The sequence below is a fragment of the Bos mutus genome, chromosome 6 (assembly GCF_027580195.1).
Source record: "Bos mutus isolate GX-2022 chromosome 6, NWIPB_WYAK_1.1, whole genome shotgun sequence".
Taxonomy (NCBI): domain Eukaryota; kingdom Metazoa; phylum Chordata; class Mammalia; order Artiodactyla; family Bovidae; genus Bos; species Bos mutus.
This window is the reverse complement of record NC_091622.1, coordinates 81183415-81206834: the sequence shown is the minus strand read 5'-3', so window position 1 is coordinate 81206834 and position 23420 is coordinate 81183415. Positions and strand designations below refer to the sequence as shown.

At 35.7% G+C, this 23420-nt stretch overlaps 1 protein-coding gene across 12 annotated transcripts in view; it reads left to right on the top strand.

Annotated features, from left to right (window-relative positions):
* Nucleotides 1–23420, top strand: part of EPHA5 (EPH receptor A5) — a 408061-nt gene that overhangs the window by 19813 nt on the left and 364828 nt on the right. For all 12 annotated transcript variants that reach the window (XR_011464517.1, XR_011464516.1, XM_070372469.1 and 9 more), the window contains exon 2: nucleotides 14976–15040. Coding sequence is in view for 10 of the 12 variants with exons in the window: in XM_070372469.1 (XP_070228570.1) it covers nucleotides 14976–15040 (65 nt within the window). In the remaining 2 variants the exon portion in view is untranslated. The remainder of the gene's footprint in view (nucleotides 1–14975; nucleotides 15041–23420) is intronic.

The following is a 23420-nucleotide window of genomic DNA, read 5'->3' as shown; positions in this document are numbered from 1 at the left end:
GTCACTTCCACTGTATAATCGTAAGGGATTTGTTTTAGGTCATACCTGAATGGTCTAGTGATTTTCTCTACTTTCTTCAATTTAAGTATGAATTTGTCAATAAGAAGTTCATGGTCCATGCCACAGTCAGCTCCTGGTCTTGTTTTTGCTGACTGTATAGAATTTCTCCATCTTTGGCTGCAAAAAATATCATTAATCTGATTTCGGTATTGACCATCTAGTGATGTCCATGTGTAGAGCCTTATCTTATGTATATTTAGTTAAATATGCTGAAATACTGCAATTTTTATTATTATGCATACCATCATTCAAGGAAGGGATCATATTTTAGTACAAACTACAAGTTTATAAAAAAATCAATTAATGTAAGAATAATATGAGCAAAGTATATGGAGACATGGAAAAGTTACATCAAGAAAAATCTCAATATCGTCAATGCTAAAGCAATTGAATAGAAAACAAGCATAAGTTTTGAGGTATGGAGCTTTCATTTTCTGGCAGAAAATGTATCATTTCATCAGGAAAAAGCAGTTTTTTTTCCTGACTCTGGATTTTGAGAGAAACTGGTCACAGTGTTGTTTATGTTTGGGGTATTGAACAGCGAATGCCATGAACAATAATTCTTAACAATTTTCAAAATACCCAAAACTGATTTTCATCTAATAGGTTCTTATGTAAGTCATTGTTGAAACCCAAGGGCAAAATATTGAAAGTGATTTTCAAATTTCTTTTTTTTAAATAGCTGCAGAATTTCTCATTCAAAAGAAGTGATTGTGGAAGTCTGAAACATGAAGCAGATAACAACAGAGTTGTCGGGTTTCCTGACTCTGTTTTTAGCTCTCTGCTTCCTTCATCTGCTTATGCCTCTGAGACATCTCTTTAGAACCACAGGAGCCATTGTGAGCTCAGTGTGAAAACCACTGTGTTAAAATAAAAAAAGAATGTTGTATATAAGATCAGTGTGCTGTGATTCTGACTTAGCTTTCTAACAGTCTTTCAAAAAAAATAAGTTATAATGTCTGGTAAATTTTGCTTTGAACCATTGGTTCCTAACCCAGAGGCACTCATTGGAGCCAACCTCAAAACATGGTTAAATATGTCATGTCTGGAGCCTCCTATGCTCACTAAATCAAACTTCATTAAAGCAAGTCCTGTGGAAATCTGGATGTTTAGAACATGAGAATCTGTACTTTTAGAATATATGTATATATATGTATATACTTCAGAAAATGCTATATTACTGGTTTCTATTATTAATCTCTAAAAGGAACATATGAAAATATGCTCAGACTAAAGGTCATTATATTATTATCAGATAACACTATCTACTAAGGACATGTGAAATATTAGAGAATTGTAAAAATAAATATCAAAATTCAAAATTATTCTAACTATGGTTTGGCACAAAGTCAGTGATAGAACCATTGATAGCAGAACTGATCCCCAAACTGTATGCTTTCATTAATATTTCCCCTTTACATTCCTAAATAACATGGGCCTTCCTTTTGAATTTGTTCATATAAATCCCTGAATGCCAAATGTTAATTCAGATAATTAAACCCTAAGAGAGTCTGAATCACAGGATACAGCAGGATTATTTCATAGGTAATATAAATTCAAGCTAGTGTCTATCCTCAGGGCTAAGCAACTGGAAGGTTGAATAATCAGCAAGATACTTCCTGTTTTATGCACTGATGTAACCCCAAGTAAAAAGTTAAATGAAAGTTTTATTCATACCTGACTCTTTGCCTCCCCATGGACTGTAGCCAGCCAGGCTCCTCTGTCCATGCAATTCTCCAGGCAAGAATACTAAATTGGGTAGCCGTTCACTTCTGTGGAAGATCTTCCCAATCCAAGGATCATTCTTTACCATCTGAGCCACAAGGGAAATATCCCCAAGGACGAGAACATTTCTTAGTACTTAAGTAGATGCTTAATAATATTTGTGAAAAAATGAATGCTCATTCATTGCAGGTGTCCATAGAACTTGAATAGAAGTTAAAGCAGTGAACTAGACTTCTTCCTATTTATATATTATTTGCATTACATATAATTAGGTTGAAAATAATAAATCTCTTCAACAGTGACTTAAAATTTAGAGGCTTAAAAAATGTTTGAGGAAGAGGTTTCAGGGTAGATGTCTGGTGTTTGGGTTCAGTGGCTTAATGATATCAGGATAGGAATCGTTATGTCTTTTTTCACTTTTCTCGCAAACCTATTGCCTCATGGTTGACAGAAGGCTGGTGCACCTCCAGGAATCACATCCAGTTCAGAACAAGAGGGAGTGAAAGAGAAGAGTCAAGAATCATCTCAGCTGCACTATTCCTTCAGCTAAGACAACAAAACTTTTCCAGAAGCTCACAAGGGAAATTTCAGACCTATGTGACAAGGCCCCACATTTCAGTGGAGGCTAAGATTATAGAAACATGAGGATTGTTATTTGCTAAGGCCAGTCATAACCCATTTTCTGGTGGACATACCACTCCAAACACAAGTGGGATTCTAATACCAGGGAAGGAGAAAGGATGTGAGTAATTAATGGGCATAAAATAACATCTGATAGAGTACTGCTAAAATGAGAAAATACTTTTATCTTATTTTATTTTAATTATCTTTTTTTTTAATACACATTGTAAAAGGAGAAGTAGTCAACTACTAGGGTTATATTTTGACCAAAAATACATTTTAGGCACCAGATTAACTAGACAAGAATTATTGCTACTAGATCATCAATCTTAGTACTTGTAAAGGTACATAATTTATTGTATTTTTAAGAAATAATTTAAAATTACTTTCCTGCTTTAATAAATCTTGCTAGCTATTTTTAAATTGATAATTAAAGCTGGATACTAAAATGTTTATGTTCAGCCACCTAAAATTATTGGACACAATATTTGCTTGTACTTCTTTCTATATTGCTTTATATTTTGACTTGTTTTTGAGGAAAGATTGTTATTCAAGGGTTTATTATAATATATATATGTATGTATTTTCATTTTAGATAACAAAATTTTATTTTGTAGGGTTTACATCAGAATTCAGTTTTAACTAAGCCACAAGACTTGACATGGGGATAATGACTCAAGTTGACAGCAAAAATTTGGGCCGCTTTTCATTTCACAATAAGACTACTGGGCCATAGAGTTGTTTGTGAATTTTTGAAATGCCATCATCACCTTAAAATTCAGACTGAATTTATGCAGATTTCTCTCTGTTTTAGCACATGTTCAGATCTAATCATCTTATCCTACCCTGACGGCTGGAAAGCTAATTATTATATAGATTGTTTTGCAGTTTTGTATACTTCACTCAAACATTAGGAGTAATTAGGGACTGGGGTAAGGATTAATTCCAAATGAGTCACCTTTGCATACATTTTCCATTTTATATATGCTTTTTAATATTTAAGAATAAGGTATATTTTGACAAACTTATACCCTGTTTTGTCCCAGTGGCATGCTTAAAGCATAATGAATAATAAAATAAAAATTAGGAAGACAGGATTCATCTTACCCTTTTGCTTTCCAAGATCTTACACCTTGTTGGTGGGAATTTGATACCGAATTGTGATTTTTCCAGGAAAAAACTAATGTCTGCTGGGTATACTAATAGATCTGAGGATTTCTATCTTATATACAGTGCCACTAGAGCATTATGGGAGATGCTGGTTTCTGTAACATGTTATTTGAAATTCACTGATTTAGTAAAAGTCATTGAATATATAGAAATTAAGAATTTCAAAAGAGGGAACTTTTGGACTCAGTAAGTCACATATTGGGGCAGATGTGATCAGAAGTAAGAAAAAGTTCTCTGGAGTTAGATAGATTTAGATTCTGGTTGTGTGTTTGTTGGGGATTCCCTGATGGCTCAGCAGATAAATCATCCAATTGCAGTGCAGGTGACACCAGAGACATAGGAGGTGCGGCTTCTATCCCTGGGTCAGGAAGATCCTCTGGAGGAGGAAATGGCAACCACTCCAGTGATCTGAGACCCCTGCCCTGTTTAGCTTTCCTCAACTTCAGTTTCCTTATTTGTAAGGTAGGGGAAATAGCATACCAAGGGATCATTGTTAGGAGTAAGTAATATAATGATTATTAATTACAGAAACATATAATTTTATTAGTATTAGTCACTGATATTACAACTATGAGAGTTGAAACCCTGGAAGTAAAATCACTTCTACAAGCTCACAGAGTTACAAACCAAAACTGTAGGACTGATGAGTATTCTCTGTGCAGTGAACCATTCTCAAAGTGAATTTGAATGTGTGCATTTATTTCAAATGTTGAGGATTTGAGGATTCCATTTTTTTAAAAAAGAGCTTCATATATTATTTACATACATTGTAGAGTGGAATTAAGTGAGTGTATTCTGTATTATGACAGATTCCAAGCCTGTTATGTCATCTAGTTTGACTTTAATTTTTAGAATAAAAACAGTATGTAAAATTAGACAAGTTGGGTTACTGCACCTGACAAGGTAGCCGCTGAAAACCATATGGTTTTGCTCTTTTCACGCTGTGTGTCCTGTGAAGGGAGCAGACTGCTCATTAGTCATAATTTTGCTGTCAGTGGATTTCAGAGTTACCTTTGCCTAAACACTGTATGGACTAACTTGTGGATATGAATTTTCAATCCTCTTTGCCATCTCCCTGAGTTTATAATTTTAGAGTATATTAACAATTCAAAACCTTTAGCATGTGTTTCTGATTGATTTCTGCTTCTTCAGGGTTGCATGCTTCATAGTATGACTGTACTACTGCTTAGTTTTCAAAGAGCAGTGGCTAAAACTTCTTTGTTTATGATGATGAAAAACATTTTGAAACAAAACAGAAAGAGACAAAAAGAACAAAATGAAAAGAGGTGAATCTATTTTAAGAAACAAAGGCAATGAGTATTGCTCATAGTCAACAATGAGTTAATAAGATTTAGAAAGACAAAAAAATCATCTTCTTTGATATCAATTCAAAGATAATCTGATGGTTTAAAATATCACTGGAATTCTTTAAGTCAAATATCTTTAAGTCAGAAGTACTGAGACATGACAGAAGAAGAACAGACTTCTGGAATAAGAGAAACTAAAGTTTGCCTCTAGTTGCTGCTACTCAGCAGTTGTTTGTGAGGATGTCTTCCTCTGCAAATTACAGCAAATCACTTCCACTGGATTAAACAGCAAATCTGATTATTTCCCATATAACAGAAAGTCCTAAGAGAGGCAGACTTCAAATTTAGGTGAATTAGCAACTCTGAATATAATCTGGACCAGATACTTCTCATCCCTTTGCTCTTCCAACCCTAATCTGTAGGCTTTGCTCTCCTGCTGACTTTAAATGGCTACATCAGTTCCAGGAAATATACCCATATCCACCTACTTTTAAGGCAGCCCAGAGTGTCCCTTTCTTATGTTTTCTTCATAAAAGCTCCTTTCACTTGCAGATCACCTTCACAACTCATTGGACAGAACTGAATCAATAGTAAGACCACATAATTGGAACTGAAATAAGTGCAGCATTGCTAAATTGTGGAAAGAGAAAGAGGGAAAAGCCTAATTCAAACTAGAGAAGAAAATAGAGACCAATTATTCTGGAAGAACTTATATTAAAAACAATAAGACACAACTACAAGGTTTGAAGTAGGAGAGTGGAATGACCACACTGGTGGCTTAGAAAGGTCTTTCTGGATGCAGTGTTTTGTAGTCATTTTCAAGGATTGTGCCTCTCTGCTGAGAAACCAGTTAGGAGGTTTCTCAAGTTAAAATTACGGCAAGGATTTGACTGGACTGGTTCTCCTGGGAAATGAAATAGAGCAGGCAGTTCAGAGAGTTATATGCAGGATAGAGTTAGCATTGGTAGGGATTGGTTACTGATTCAATATGGGGGCTATAAGTGAAGGAAGGCAAAGATGACTCAGATTTCTGGATGGAAGAGCTGATTCTATGTCATTGCATTCCCTGAAATAGAGACCATGGGAGGAGGACCTTTTATTGTGTGTGCAGGGAAGATACTTTGTTCATTTGGGGACAGGTTGAATTCGGAATGACCACAAGTCATGAATGTGTTAATAACTAATGGATAGTTTTACAAGTTGATTGGACTTTCAGGAGAGAAAGAGATTAAAAAAATATATGGATTTGGACGGTTATTAATATTTACATTACAACTGAAGACATGGAAGTTCATCCCTCCTCTATAGGGATCCTTACATAAGGATGTGTGCTAATATCACCACTAAAACCAACCAACAAACAAAAGTGAAATATCCTAGCCATTCTCCATCCTGAGTAGTCTGATTCAGGATGTTTGGACTGGTGCCGAGACGTTTGTTCTTCACAAAAGGTTCTTTTTTTATTCTCATTTTAAGTCCTAGTCAGGAATCATTGACTCAGACTTAAATTTTGGAGAAGGAAATGGCAACCCATTCCAGTATTCTTGCCTGGAGAATCCTGTGGACAGAGGAGCCTGGCAGGCTACAGTCCATTGGGTCACAAAGAGTCAGACATGACTGAGCAACTAAACAGCAGCAGCAAGAATCATTGATACAGAGTGATAAGACAGTCTACAAAAATAGAGTATTGATCAAAGCCCAGGTTTGAAGGATTGATAGAGGAAGTAGCTTATGGAAACACATAGCCAGAGAAGTTAAAGAAAACCAAAGAAATACATTGTCACTGAAGATGAAAGGTGAGAGAGTATCCGTTGGAAGTCATGACCATATCCTATCAGAACATAAGGAATATTAGTAACTCAGAGCTACATGGTTATCACAAATTCAAAACCAATCTTCTAGACTGTAAGATTTCTCACAAGCAGTGTTGCATAGCTATGGTTCCTGTACAAATCGATTAATTTATAACTAGTGTTTTATTTCATGGCTTTTGGGTGTCCTGGGAGATACGTGGCTGTAATCAAGGTATTAGGTGTCCAGGCTGTAAGTGAGGAACTTGATTATGGGAAGCCATAAGCAAGGCTCATGGTCTGTCATGAAGGCCTCAGGTATTGCCTCATGTTTTCTTCCTTCCTTGATTTCCCTGCTAGGATTCTGAATGAGACTGCAAGCTGTCAGTGTTCTGTTGAGGTTCATGCATTTGCATGCACAGACATGTTGACTCTTTGCATCCCAAAGGGCTGCAGACTGCCAGGCTCCTCTGTCTATAGAATTTGCCAGGAAAGAAATACTGGAGTGTGTTGCCATTTCCTACTCCAGGGTATCTTCCTGGTACAGGGATTGAATCTGCATCTCTGCGTCTCCTATATTGGTAGACTCTTCCTTTACCACTTGCACCAACTGGGAAGCCTTCTAGGTTTGTTGAGGTCATTAAATAAAAGAATATAGACAGATAGATAGATAGATATAGATATGTCTTATATATACACGATACAATATAGAGTGTGTGATATATCAGTTCAGTTCAGTTGCTCAGTCGTGTCTGACTCTTTGTGGCCATATGGACTGCAGCACGCCAGGCTTCCCTGTCCATCACCAACTCCCAGAGCTTACTCAAACTCATGTCCATTGTGTTGGTGATGCCATCCAACCATCTCATCCTCTGTCGCCCCCTTCTCCTCCTGCCTTCAGCCTTTCCCAGCATCAGGGACTTTTCAAGTGAGTCAGTTCTTCGCATCAGGTGGCCAAAATATTGGAGTTTCAGCGTCAGCATCAGTCCTTTCAATGAATATTTAGGACTGATTTTCTTTAGGATTGACTGGTTGGATCTCCTTGCAGTCCAAGGGACTCTCAAAAGTCTTCTCCAACACCACAGTTCAAAGGCATCAATTCTTTGGCACTCAGCTTTCTTTATAGTCCAAATGTCATACCCATATGTGACTACTGAAAAAACCATAGCTTTGACTAGATGGACATTTGCTGGCAAAGTAATGTCTCTGCTTTTTAATATGCTGTCTAGGTTGGTCATAACTTTTCTTCCAAGGAGCAAGCATCTTTTAATTTCATGGCTGCAGTCACTGTCAGCATTCATTTTGGAACCCCCCAAAAATAAAGTCTGTCACTGTTCCCACTGTTTCCCCATCTATTTGCCATGAAGTGATGGGAACAGATGCCATGATCTTAGTTTTCAAAATGTTGATTTTTTTTTTTAACATTTTATTTCATGTGATTTTATATGGTACAAAAGTATTATATGTTTGAACCTGTCACTCAAATAGGAGGTTCTTTCAGTTCTCTTGGCCCACCTTCTTTCAGAGGCAAATACATTTTTAAAAAATAATATTATGTAGAACATATATAGAAAATTTTCCCTTATAAAAACAAAAGTATTTGGACATTTTAAATGTAGTACAGCTTAGCGTCCCAGTTCACTCTCTTCTTTCACTTTCATCAAGAGGCTCTTTAGTTCTTCTTTTCTGCCATAAGGGTAGTTTCGTCTGCATATCTGAGGATATTGATATTTCTTCTGTGATTTCAGCTGTGCTTCATCCAGCCCGGCATTTCACGTGATGTACTCTGCATGTAAGTTAAATAAGCACGGTGATAATATACAGCCTTGACATACTCCTTTTCCTATTTGGAACCAGTCTGTTGTTCCATATCCAGTTCTAACTGTTGCTTCTTGACCTGCATACAGATTTCTCAGGAGGCAGGTCAGGTGGTCTGGTATTCCCATCTCTTTCAGAATTTTCCACAGTTTGTTGCGATCTACACAGTCAAACTTGATTCATAGTAAACACTGAATAAGTTCCTTTTCTCATATTCTTTTTTTTTAATAAAAAAGATTACATAATTACATTGCTCATAATTGTAAAAGAAATGAATATTCTCCCATTCACTGTTGAAATACAGTTATACAGTCTTGCTTTCAAGCAAAGATGCCAGAAACTGTGTAACAACCTGAAACCTAAAAAATAATTCTTACCAAATTTACAAATTTGTTTTCTAATGGGAAACACATGTCCTCTTTCTCTGCACTCCTTTGCCAACTGTTCTTTGTTCCCTGCAGCAGTTGTCAAATTATAAAATTTAACCCAGAAGCAAGAAATCACATCTGTGCTGAATGGGACCTTGGAGAGAGACTGGACAGCTGTATATCTGGGGTTTATTCCCACAAATTTGTTAAGTGTGTGCTGTAATTGAATTCAGTAGCTTTTCAGATATTGTTAAATGAAAATCAATAAGAAGGTATCCATCAGAACTCTACTGTGTTCAATGGGACTTTGATTCAATGCCTTTAGAGAAAGAGAATGTCATGCTACCTGCTACTAATCCAAAGTATTTTCTTCACACTGTGACTACTATTGTAATTGTGACTCCTATTGTAGTGTTTCCTTGTTAATGTGAATCATAGGAAAAACAGAAACAATGTAAGATTAAGAATATGCCTTTTGGCTCTCCTTTTACCTTCTTGTCATCAGGGAATCACACATTCCTTCAAAGTATTACCCATGGGTGGTGATGGGACCAAGTGTCCTTGAGCTGTCTTTTGACTCTTCAAAGTCCTAAAACACATTCTGCTCAAGGTAACATTTTCCTGGAAAATCCAATTTTTTTTCTTTTTGTGACTAATATTAGAAAGATATTAAGGAGGAAGCAATGGAGTCAGAGTGATACACAGCAAGTTATAAATATTTGAAACTTAAAACCATTAAAGAGCATGTTTGAATAATTAATTCCAATTACTTCTTAATTTTTAGAATGTGTGACGTTGAAGCCTTAGGATTCTTTTTGTGCCTATTCTGTTTTACAAATTATGCCCTCCCTTGTCTTTTTTTGAATCCTAACAAAAAGAATGGACTAGCAAGTCTCTGGCTTTTCTGAATGTCAGTTCTTTAAGAGCTTTTCTCTGTCTATTCAGGAAAGCATTAAAATCATTAGTAGTAATAAAATTAAAACATGCCTAATATTAGTTTGAATTAGTTTCTATTATAATCTGTTATTTAGTGAGCCAGTTAACTGATTTTTACTTACTAAAAAGTTCCTATATTCGTGAATCTTTGTTTTTCCTGTGATAACTTTAGGTATTTGCAGTAGACTGAATACTTACTAACCTCTGTAGAGTTATTTCTCTGGGAGAATCTGTCTTCTTAGTTACTGATTAGAGTACCAACCAATATGCCCATCTTCATTTTAAATGTACAGTGACTGAGGGAAAATGACCTTAAAGACTCTCTCAGTTTGATGGTGTGCCTTTATTGTAAAATCTAAATAATAGAATAAAAACATTTTCCATAAAATTTCTGATATCTAATTAATGTCCTTCAGAGTAAATGTGGTATCAAACATTTCCTCTAATTATATTCATTAGTGGTTTCTCCCGGACAAGTTTTAATTAAGTTGTACAATGAAGATCAATACTCATTGTGTATTCATTGCAATTTACAACAAGCATATATACTGTTCAGAGCAATTTAATCACTGTAATTGTAGTACAGAAGATACTTAGTGACTGTGCTCCGTTACTGCCAAACCCTTTTTTAATAAATTCAGTAATGAAATTGGAAAAGGAAATTCTGAAAGTTCATACTTATATATATACTATGTCTGAACTGGTGTTATGTTAGTAGCTTAAGTAATGGAGGATATAGAAGCATTGATAATATTAGTGGCATAAAACTTTTTCATGCATACCATCATGAACGTTAAGAAATTATTAGAACATAAATAATTACACTTGTAATAATTGTTACATTGGTTACTAAAATAATTTAGAAGTATTGGGTATTCATAATCTTTTTTGCTCTAAATAAGGCTGTAATTTTTATTGCTTTCATTTCTCTAGATAGGAGTAGTATTTTGATTCATAAGGAATTCTTCCAACTATATTAGCTTCTGTTAATGAAGGTCATGTCGGTGATGTATTGTGCAAGGAATTGTAGAAGTGGACATTTTATAGTAACACCGTAGGTGTATACTAGGGTCTCTCAGCTTTGGTATTGGTGAAATTTGAGCTAGATAAGACTTTCCTGGAGGGTGGGAGAATTTTGCTGTGCATTGAAGGATGCTTACTTAGTCAATTGCATGCCTGGCTTCTTCAGAACCATGAGATGCCAGTAGCAAATACTCCCCTACTTCCCAGTTTTGACAATCAAAAATATCTCTAGGCATTATTAGATACCCATGTTGAGAACCACTGGTGTGTGTTGATTCAGCCACACCCTCCTGATCTGCCCATTGGCCAAATGATCCATTCATAAGACAAACAACTATACAAATGTTCTGAGTGCAGGATATTTTCATAGTCATGAGTAAAAACATGGTGTTATTTTAAGGGAACAAAACAGTTTTGTGTATTCCATTATTTGGAGATTAGAACTGGGTGTTAATGAAATGTTCAGTAATATTACCTCACCCACTTTTAGAAAAAGGAGAATTAGAGATGGTTTCCTGGGAAGGCAGTTTCTAAAATATATTTTGAAGTACAAATGAAGAGTTAGCAGTTCACAAAGGGAGAAGGGTATTTGAGAGAGCTAAGGCAGCATGTGCAAAACTTGGAGGTATGCGAAAACTCTCATACTCTATCTGTATCTATCTTTCTATCTAATTGTATGTAGATCTAATTTTAGATAGTTATTTTCCTTGAGGCATCAAATCCCAATTTACTCTGCACTATATGAACAAAATTATAATATAGTAGTCTGCAGGTAATTACCTAAAACACCTAATTTTTCTTTTTTCCCCTCAATTTCCAGTTCAGTAAAAATGGTATATGTAAATGTGAGCTTTGCATTATGAATTTTATGAAATCATCTGTTTCTAGGAGGAAAGCAATTTTAGGCAGCACTGAAAAGTGACATGCATGTATTTCCCATAAACCTCCTAATCTATTTATTTGAAGAAAATCTTTTGACAAGACCAACAAAAGAAAGGCAATATACATTCCTATTGTAGTTATTTTCATGTATTCAGTAACACATTCCAATATTGCAAACTCCTAATAAATGATATTAGCAGCAGAGCTATTATTTTGAGGTCATTCATTTATTTTTATATATGTATATTTTCTAAACCACAAAGAGTAAAAATAATCATTTTGATTAAGGTTAATTCAAATGAGAGTAACCAAATTTTAGACATCTGGAATTGTGTTGATAATAATGACTATTTCAAGATGCACATATTAAGAAGTTTACAGAGTGCTATGTTTCTCATGGCAGGCTAGTTAGGAATCCTAGAATTCCTATGCACATTCCTTTGTCATCACAGAATTAAGTTCAGTTTAGCTGCCGTCACAGCTAGAACACCTTTAGTTTGCTCATTTGCTCCACTTTAGTCCAAACAGATATGCTACTGCTCAGTATCAAAGGTGAATAAAATGACTCATAAAGATGAATAAACAGAACAATTTAGGTTCTGCACTCCCCTGATATTTAGTCATGTCTAGACACAGCCCTAGTGACCCAGAAAAGACTAAAATGAGGACAAGGACATTTAAGTTTAATGTAGCCTAATTCCCATAGAAACCAGAAGAGCCAACAGTAGAGTTAAAAGAAAAAAATTCAAATCTACCTGAAAAATTGGATTTAGTGGGGTGACTGGAAGGTTTGCAAGGTTGAGAGGGTGGTGAAATATTTTGGGTTTGTTTGGTTTTGGTTTTTGTTGTTTTAAAACAATAGTTTTTTCAGTTGGGTCAATTTTCTAAGAAATAATTATTCTGCAAATTATATGAATAATTTAGGGAAAAAAACCTTATTGTATATAGGTTCAAGTTAATACAAACATTCTGTAGACATGCATTTTTATTGTTAAAGAGCTCAGAACTTAATGAAAATAGACAGTTGTATGTTACAGTATTGAGTATATATCTGTTTTTTAAGATTTTTACGTTTTTTCTTATTTTGTGTTAATAATATAGACGATTACCTTTGTGTGTAACATATGTATGCTTGCATATGTAAAATGAAATAAAACAATGGATAATAAGGGTTGTTGTTGTTTCGTTGTTAAGTCATCTCCAATTCTTTTATGACCCATGGACTTTAGTCCACCAGGCTCTTCTGTTCATAGGATTTTCTAGGCAAGAATACTGGAATGGGTTGCCATTTTCCTTCTCATGCTGCTGCTGCTGCTGAGTCACTTCAGTCGTGTCCAACTCTGTGCCACCTTCTCACAATAAGGGATAAATGCACATAATTTCTATAGGATATCGGAACTTTCCATTTCTGTTGTGATCCAGATTTCCTTGGCCATAATAATTTTATTTTGTATTCTTTTGTACAGTTTTATAACGCATTTCTCAGTCTATCAGTTGTTAAACCCTTAGTACCCTAGGCTTATCCTTGCAGATAAAATTGCCTTTTTATTTATTTCTTTTCTGAGTATTTTTTCAATTTTAATTGGAGGTTAATTGTTTTATCATATTGTGTTGATTTCTGCTTTACAACAGTATGAATCAGCCACAAGTATACATATATCTCCTCCCTCTTGAGACTCCTTCCCACTCCCACCATGAACCTTTTTTTTATTTTAGAGTTGTAGGCATTACAAGATACTGACTCTTGAATGCAGTGTAAGGAAGCTTCAGTAGCTCTGACCAGGGTTAACCTAGTTGTTTCTTTTGGGTGCAATCCTCATTCAAAGTGGTTTAGCTGCAAAGCATGCCAGGTAGATCCTTTTATTTTAGGTATAATATATTTGAAAGATAATGCTCTATCATCTAGGTCTAAAACATCTGACTACATTAACACCATTTGTTGTTGTTCAGTCTGACTCTTTGCGACTTTATGTACTGCAACGCACCAGGCTTTCCTGTCTTTCCCTATCTCCTGGAGTTTGCTCAGACTCATGTCCATTGAGTCGATGGTGCCATCCAACCATCTCATCCTCTGTCGTACCCTTATCCTCCTGCCCTCAGTCTTTCCCAGCATCAGTGTCTTTTTCAGTGAGCTGGCTCTTTGCATCAGGTGTCCAAAGTATTGGAGCTTCAGCATCAGTCCTTCAAATGAATTTTCTGGTTGATTTCCTTCAGGATTGACTGATTTGATCCCCTTGCTGTCCAAGGAATTCTCAAGAGTATTCTCCAACAACACAGTTCAAAAGCCTTTATGGTCCAATTCTCGTCCATATGTCCAATCTATACATGACTACTGGAAAAATCAAAACTACTTTAATTTCATAGGGATAGGTGATGAACCTGATAAAATATAAACTCCTTGAGTATCTTTGTATGTATGTATGTATGTGTGTGTGAGTGTGTGAGTTTGTGAGTGTGTGTGGGTGCATGTGCGTGTACATACTCTTACATTCCTTCCTTTTGCATTGATGACTTCTGTCTTGGGAGTCACAAATATTTTAAGGTACTCAGCCATAATTGAGATATACCTTTCAAAAATGTAGCTAACAGTTTTGTATGAAACACATTTTGGATTATGGTTGTATATAAGCAGAAAGTATCTTTGGGAATGCATCAGGCACTTAACTATAGCAACAACCTTGAGAACTGCTACAATTTTCTAAGCTTGGTAAAGTGTCTGTAGATTTATTTCTTAATTAAATTTGCAATTTGGATTACAGATTTTGGTTAATATCACAAAAATGTTACAAGCCTGGGAATAGTTTATTGCTGTTTAATGTAAATTATTTGTTAATTGCTTCATAACAACTTTCCAGAAGAAAATAGAGTATACTTAGCTGCAGTTTTATGGCTGCAGCTTAATCCCAAGACCTGCAGTCTTTAAGAAAAGGGACATGGTCCTTTTGGGTTTCCTGTGGACCTTTCATTTTATTCTTTTTTTTTTTTTGTTAACTCTTTTCCTTTATTCTTGTTTGACCAAAAAAAAAAAAAAAAAACATTTAGGGTAATGACTTGTTTATATACTTTTGCTGTAATTGTTCTCCAAATACTTATTCAAAATCTCTTGTTCTCTTGCATCCTAATAATGCTTTCTTTAAATTGTCACTCTTGTATTCATTATAATGAATGCTTAATCTACTTGCAGTTATGGAAACAATATGTGCTTTTAATAACTTTATGAAAATAGTGATGTGTTTTTGTATAATTCACACAGTTTTGTGTTCTTTCTCTTTTAGTGAATTTGTTGGATTCACGGACTGTCATGGGGGACTTGGGATGGATTGCTTTTCCAAAAAATGGGGTAAGTCTTTCTGAAATTTTCCCTACAGCTTAAACTACTTGAATAGACATCATCTTAAATATTGTATAGTTGTATTCTCTGTACATTCTTGTCATTAAGAATAGAGGAGTGTATATGTGAAGAAGAAGGAGGAGACTTCAAATTAAGTCTGATTGGGGAAAGCAGGGAAATTGGGAAGAGATGTTAATGAATGAACAACAAATGTATTATTTTCCTCTCTGAATGTTTCCCATAAAAAATGTGAAGGTTTTCAGCATTCAGAGAGTTTTAGGTTGAAGGAAGCAACACATTTTTAGAATTGATTTATTGAAAAAGAAAAAAATAAATGAGAAAAGAGATTTGCTGCAATATGCCCTTCAGATCAGATCAGATCAGATAAGTCGCTCAGTCGTGTCTGACTCTTTGCCACCCCATGAATCGCAGCACGCCGGGCCTCCCTGTCCATCACCAACTCCCGGAGTTCACTCAGACTCATTTCCATCGAGTCAGTGATGCCATCCAGCCATCTCATCCTCTGTCGTACCCTTCTCCTCCTGCCCCCAATCCCTCCCAGCATCAGAGTCTTTTCCAATGAGTCAACTGTTCGCATGAGGTGGCCAAAGTACTGGAGTTTCAGCTTTAGCATCATTCCTTCCAAAGAAATCCCAGGGCTGATCTCCTTCAGAATGGACTGGTTGGATCTCCTTGCAGTCCAAGGGACTCTCAAGAGTCTTCTCCAACACCACAGTTCAAAAGCATCAATTCTTTGGCACTCAGCCTTCTTCACAGTCCAACTCTCACATCCATACATGACCACAGGAAAAACCATAGCCTTGACTAGACAGACCTTTGTTGGCAAAGTAATGTCTCTGCTTTTCAATATGCTATCTAGGTTGGTCATAACTTTCCTTCCAAGGAGTAAGTGTCTTTTAATTTCATGGCTGCAGTAACCATCTGCAGTGATTTTGGAGCCCAGAAAAATAAAGTCTGAAACTATTTCCACTGTTTTCCCCATCTATTTCCCATGAAGTGATGGGACCGGATGCCCTGATCTTCATTTTCTGAATGTTGAGCTTTAAGCCAACTTTTTCACTCTCCACGTTCACTTTCATCAAGAGGCTTTTGAGTTCCTCTTCACTTTGTGCCATAGGGTGGTGTCATCTGCATATCTGAGGTTATTGATATTTCTCCCGGCAATCTTGATTCCAGCTTGTGTTTCTTCCAGTCTAGCGTTTCTCATGATGTACCCTGAATATAAGTTAAATAAACAGGGTGACAGTATACAGCCTTGACGTACTCCTTTTCCTGTTTGGAACCAGGCTGTTGTTCCATATCCAGTTCTAACTGTTGCTTCCTGACCTGCATACAAATTTCTCAAGAGTCAGGTCAGGTGGTCTGGTATTCCCATCTCTTTCAGAATTTTCCACAGTTTATTGTGATCCACACAGTCAAAGGCTTTGGCCTAGTCAATAAAGAAGAAATAGATGTTTTTCTGAAACTCTCTTGCTTTTTCCATGATCCAGCGGATGTTGGCAATTTGACCTCTGGTTCCTTTGCCTTTTCTAAAACCAGCTTGAAGATCAGGAAGTTCACGGTTCACATATTGCTGAAGCCTGGCTTGGAGAATTTTAAGCATTACTTTACTAGCGTGTGAGATGAGTGCAATTGTGCAGTAGTTTGAGCATTCTTTGGCATTGCCTTTCTTTGGGATTTGAATGAAAACTGACCTTTTCCAGTCCTGTGGCCACTGCTGAGTTTTCCAAATTTGCTGGCATATTGAGTGCAGCACTTTCACAGCATCATCTTTCAGGATTTGGAATAGCTCAACTGGAATTCCATCACCTCCACTGGCTTTGTTCGTAGTGATGCTTTCTAAGGCCCACTTGACTTCGCATTCCAGAATGTCTGGCTCTAGGTCAGTGATCACACCATTGTGATTATCTGGGTCATGAAGATCTTTTTTGTACCGTTCTTCTGTGTATTCTTGCCATCTCTTCTTAATATCTTCTGCTTCTGTTAGGTCCATACCATTTCTGTCATTTATCGAGCTCATCTTTGCATGAAATGTTCCTTTGGTATCTCTGGTTTTCTTGAATAGATCTCTAGTCTGTCCCATTCTGTTGTTTTCCTCTATTTCTTTGCATTGATCGCTGAAGAAGACTTTCTTATCTCTTCTTGCTATTCTTTGGAACTCTGCATTCAGATGTTTATATCTTTCCTTTTTTCCTTTGCTTTTCGCTTCTCTTCTTTTCACAGCTATTTGTAAGGTCTCCCCAGACAGCCATTTTGCTTTTTTGCATTTCTTTTCCATGGGGATGGTCTTGATCCCTGTCTCCTGTACAATGTCATGAACCCCATTCCATAGTTCATCAGGCACTCTATCTATCAGATCTAGGTCCTTGAATCTACTTCTCACTTCCACTGTATAATCATAAGGGATTTGATTTAGATCATACCTGAATGGTCTAGTGGTTTTCCCTAGTTTCTTCAATTTCAGTCTGAATTTGGCAATAAGGAGTTCATGGTCTGAGCCACAGTCAGCTCCTGGTCTTGTTTTTGCTGACTGTATAGAGCTTCTCCATCTTTGTATATTGACTAGGAAGTAAAAGTGGATGTGTCAATGACCAGTGTTGAATCAATCAGTTGGAACAGTTTATTATGATTCATTCACTACATTAGGGAATTAAAATATTATAAGACATTCCTTTAAATTCCATTGTGATTAAAAAATTTCTCAGAATATTGTCAGTCATCATTCAAAGGTTTTCTGTTAATTCTTGAATTTTTCTCTGTTGAGAACTTTCAGAAAAGATGCTCATTGGAAGATGTTTATAATCCACCATTGTTTTAATTAGTAAATTATTGTATGGTGTACATTAAAAATAAAGTCTTTGGGGTGAAAATTAGGTAAGGCGTTTTAAAATATAAACATATTGATAATATTTATAATGCTAACCATATTAAAACATATATTATATAAAAGTATTCCTTATCTTCTGCTTAATGAAAAACACATTCATATTATCCGATGGAGAATGAAAATATAAGTAAAATATTCTGACATAAAATCATTGTATTACACAGAAAGCATTAACTGTATTGTGTTACTGTTATATTGAAAACAATCTAGACTTTGATGGAATATTTTTATTACTTAATGACTTTAATATTTAAACAATTTGAATACTTAAAACTTAATTATATAGTATATACATGAATATATTTTAAAAATTATATGTACTAATAATATTTAATATGACCTTGAAGGTTAATTTCAATCTAATTAAAGAATCAAATATCATAACACATCTGGTTATAACAACCAAAGTAATCAAAACTTAAAATCTTTTTCCACTAGTTGAATATACCAGATATGTGTATTTGTCCTTTATTTAGAACATTCAGTTCAGTTCAGTTCAGTCATGTACGACTCTTTGCGACCCCATGGACTACAGCACATTAGAACATTTCTGTGGAAATAGAACGTGCATGCTAAGTCACTTCAGTCATGCCTGACTCTTTTTGACTCTGTAGACGATAGCCCGCCAGGTTCCTCTGTCCATGGGATTCTCTAGGCAAGACTACTGGAGTGGGTTGCTGTGCCCTCCTCCAGGGGATCTTCCTGACCCAGGGATTGAACCTGAATCTCTTGAGGCTCCTGCATTGCAGGTAGATTGTTTACAACTCAGCCACTGGGGAAGCCCTGGAAATAGGACAAGTAGTATTAATTGTTCTAGTGCCTAATAATACACATGTTAACATCCTCATCTCTGTGTGCTTTCTCTTTTTTCATTAAGTCGGTATTTCTTTTTGGTTGTTGAATAATATAGTTACATTTAGAGGTATAATATAAATAAAGTAATACAAATAGATTGTTATGGTATTAAAACATGAAGGTAAACCATGTGAAAAAAAATTCGTATTCAATTTGTAATTGAACATAAAAACACTCAGTTTTGTATTCAATATAGCCAGTGCCAACATAAAGGTATATATTCACTTAACCTGTCTTTTATCTTTCTTATGTTCTTCCTTTTGCCATTTTTTTTCTTCTTTCTTCCCCTCACTGGCCACCTCTGAGTTATTTTCTTTCTTTCATCTTTAAGTACACCTCCTATTCAGGAAGATGTCTAGCTAACATCCATATATGAGAATCTGTAAATATATTTTGTTCTCTGTATTTTTTCAAATATCAAAAATGATTTATTACATAAATATTTTGAATTGCCCTTTCTGAGAAGAGGCTGACATATTGGGATGAAATTAATTTTTTTAAAGCCCCAGAAAATATGTCATATTCTCTTTGAATTTAGTTTTGTATTTCTCATATTTCCATTCAGTAGTTATTCAGAAAAGTTTGGACAGAGTGTAACTGTGAGGGTAAATCTGATGTTGTAGTTGTTGCAGGTAGATAGTTTTAGAGAAATGACTCAGTTTTAAGTGTGAGTTCTATATAAAGCACAATTGACTTTTTTATAAAAACATTATATTTCGTACCGGGAATGAGCTATTTCCAGGCATTCTAAAAACCTCGTCCTTACGTTTTGTTTCTATTATAATTGTTAGTATATTGTTAATTTTGTTCAGAGTTTTTTGAAGAGTATTTTTTCAAAACGCTTGTAATTTTTTGAGTGGTTTCCACTGGCTAGTATAACCACACTGCTAATGCCTGGTGTTAATATTGAAGAAAAAGAAATTAAATTAGAAAAACTTAGTGAAATGTGCACTTATCCAAGTATAAGGAATGTGTGTCAAACCAAGGTGTTACATTTTGTGTTAAACTCACCCGAATGCAAATTGAAGAAACTTTTAAAATTATACTTTAAAGAAAATGAGCATAAAAGTGCAAGCAATTCCAATAAAATTTGCATGTACTTTTTATATATTGTTATTAGGTTGAGTCATTTATGAGTAGATAATCTAATTCTAACTGAAATATAGATCATTGACATAATGTTAGCAAAAATTCTTTAGTAAAGATATCTGAAAATTTTCTCTTCCATAAAAGCCATGAGAAAAACTGAAATGTATTATAAGAATCAACTTTTCAGGACTCTGGAAATTTACCAAACTCTTGGAGTAGATCTGGGAACAGTCAAGAGAAGGACTAAATCTTGGTAGAACCACAAGTTTGTGGCATTTTAAGGTACCCTGTGCTCTTTCCTGCCTCTTCAACTCTTTAAATTAGTCTTTGAAAAAACTAAACAAAGCAACAATCTGCCATCAGGGTGAAAATGGTAGTCTGACAGGTACTAGAGTGGGGTGAGTCAGGCAGGATACACTTCAAACACTTGATCTCAGAGAATTGTCATTGTATGTAGCCCAATAACACCCTAAAAGAATACTCTCCTGAGACTGTCTTGACTAGAGTTCCTCCAGTCTCAAAGCCTTTACTTTACTAAGTAACGAAGAATATTGTGGATTTTTTTTTTTCTACAACATTTTCCTGAACTTCAGACCTTAGGAAAGAATATTTTATTCTTTTATTTTTAAACTAATTAAAATAGTACCTTAAATGTAGGCCTGAGAACTGGACAAGTAACTTAGAATAAACACTTACTCATCCCTGTAGTCATGTACACATTCCATACACTTCTTAGAAACCATTAGTGCACTTGTTGTACTCTTTTTTTTTTTTCCCTTTGGCTTTTAAGCTTTTAGATTTCTTATGACAAGCTCATATTTACCATTGTACAGTGTTTCTAAAACTTGGCTCAGTTCCTGGCATATCATAGAACTTAAATAAATATTTGTTAGAAGGATAATATTATTTTTTAATTTATGAAATGAGTCATACATTACTGATATGTAGTTCTACATGTAGATTAAAATAAGTGTGACAGAAAGTAGAACTGGGCAGTGTTAGCACCCAGTACACATCCTTTCTTTGACCTTCTGTTGCATTTCTATTTTCATACTGAGATCTACCAGTCCATCAGGTTTTTATGTTTCTTTGCTTTTGACTCTTATCTGTATAGATTCATTGTCAGCACTTAAAGATTGGGAGATTTCATGTAAAATCTGAATTTCCAACTTTTCTGTTTAGTTGGAAGCTTCAGAAAGCCAGGGCTGGCAGATTTCCATGACCTCTTCAGCCCAAAGTTGAGCAAAGGCTGCTGTTGGAAGACTAAGCAAATCCTTCTGTTTGACTCAATTTCCACCTGCTTCTCTTCAATTATTTAAGCTGATAGTCTGCAATATTGACATTATCATGGAGTCATTTTTCAATATTGCACAAACATTGAGATTTTATTTTGTTTCAGGAGGGACTTTATTTTTAAAATTTTTCTCATTGTTACATGCTGAGAGAGTTTCTTCCTAGTTTTGTTTGAGTACTTCACCTTAGGGCACATCCTTTGAATTTTGGTTTCAGCTTTACTTTGTAACCAGAGCGTATGAGCTAGACCCTGTGTGCGTGTTGTGTGTGTGTGTCTTCTGCCTTACAGTAGTAATTTGGAGTCTCTTTCCCTTTTTCTTTCCTTTTTTTTTTTTTTTTCCTATACATGTCCAGGAGTACTTTGTTATAGAAAAGTTAACTTTTATGCAAATTTGCTGCATTCATTCATTCAGCAGATATATATTAAGCCCTTACCTTGTGGCTAGAACTCTTCTAGGCACAAACTATCAAACTATGTGCGCCTTGCTTAGTTTGTGCCTGGTTTGATTAGTTATAGTAGTTGTTTAGTTTGGTTAGTAGGTTATATATGTATACATACTAGAGTTATTAATAGTTATAGTAGTGAGAATGAGTCAGAGCCTAACTTTTCTTCTCTACTATAACCAGGGTTATGGTAGTGAAGATAGTAGTGGGAAAAAAAAAAAAACCAACAACACACAAACAAAAGTCCCTGACACCCTGGAGCTCGGTGTGGCATTATTACTTTGAGAATGAGTTATCAGAGTGTTAGAGCAATGTGATAAGTGAAATGTTTTCTATTCTTTTCTCTCTATACTTGTACAGAAGTGGCAGAAAGGTTATAGTTTTTGTTCAAGGTCATTCAAGTAGTTTATGACACAGCTGGGAGGAATATGTATGTGTTTGGCACATGTGATAACATGTCTTTCTCATTGTCTTGCCATAAAAAATACTTTTATTTAGTACATAAATTTATTTGATACTAACAATGACAATGTAAAAAGAGATATTTAGTATTTTTTTGCAGATGGAAAAAATGAGGCAGATTAAGTGTAAGTGACTTGTCCAAGGGTATTCAGTTGGAAAGAGACTGAGGCCATTTTAAACCCAGGTCTTCTAGGATACTGATACTCCTACCAGGAGGTGAACTCCTCCAAACAATTAGGTCTCCAGAGACATAAGTAGGTTCTGGATAGTTTTTAGACTTCTAGTTTATATAAAAGAGAAGTTGGTTCTGAAGAGAAAATTCACCTCAAAGAAAGTTTTAAATGAGCTAGAGTGGGTCACATACTATTCAGTTCAGTTGTGAATCAGTTGTGTCCGACTTTTTGTGACCCCGTGGACGGCAGCACACCAGGCCTCCCTGTCCATCAACAACTCCCTGAGTTTACTCAAATTCATGTCCATTGAGTCAGTAAAGCCATCCAACCATCTCATCCTCTGTCGTCCCCTTCTCCTCCTACCCTCAATCTTTTCCAGCATCAGGGTCTTTTCAAATAAGTCAGTTCTTCGAATCAGGTGGCCAAAGTGTTGGAGTTTCAGCTTCAGCATCAGTCCTTCCAGTGAATACCCAGGACTCATCTCCTTTAGGATGGATTGGTTGGATCTCCTTGCGGTCTAAGGGACTCTCAAGAGTCTTCTCAACGCCACAGTTCAAAAGCACCAATTCTTTGGCACTCAGCTTTCTTTATAGTTCAGCTCCCACACCGATACACGACTACTGGAATAACCATAGCTTTTACTAGACAGACATCTGTTGGCAAAGTAATGTCTCTGCTTTTTAATATGCTGTCTAGGTTGGTCATAGCTTTTCTTCCAAGAAGCAAGCGTTTTTTAATTTTATGCCTGCAGTCACCATCTGCAGTTATTTGGGAGCCCCCAAAAAATAAAGTCTCTCATTATTAATTGGTATTAATAGATCATAATACATTTGAAAAAATGTATAACGTGTGCATGATAAGTCGTTGCAACCACGTGGACTATAGCCCAACAGGCTGCTCTGTCCATAGAATTTCCCAGGCAAGAATACTGGATTGGGTTGCCATTCCCTTCTCCAGGGTATCCTTCTAACCCAGGGATTAAACCTGGGTCTTCCACATCCCAGCTGTATCTGTAATTCCCTCTGAATTTTGGGGACCGGGGAGAATCTCAGCTTTCCTGTCTGTTAAGCAGGAATGAGTGGCTATTATGTCATCTATCTTGCAGTGTTGTTGTAGGATAAGATAGGATAATGTACCCAAATGGACCATGTCATTCCTCAGCCAC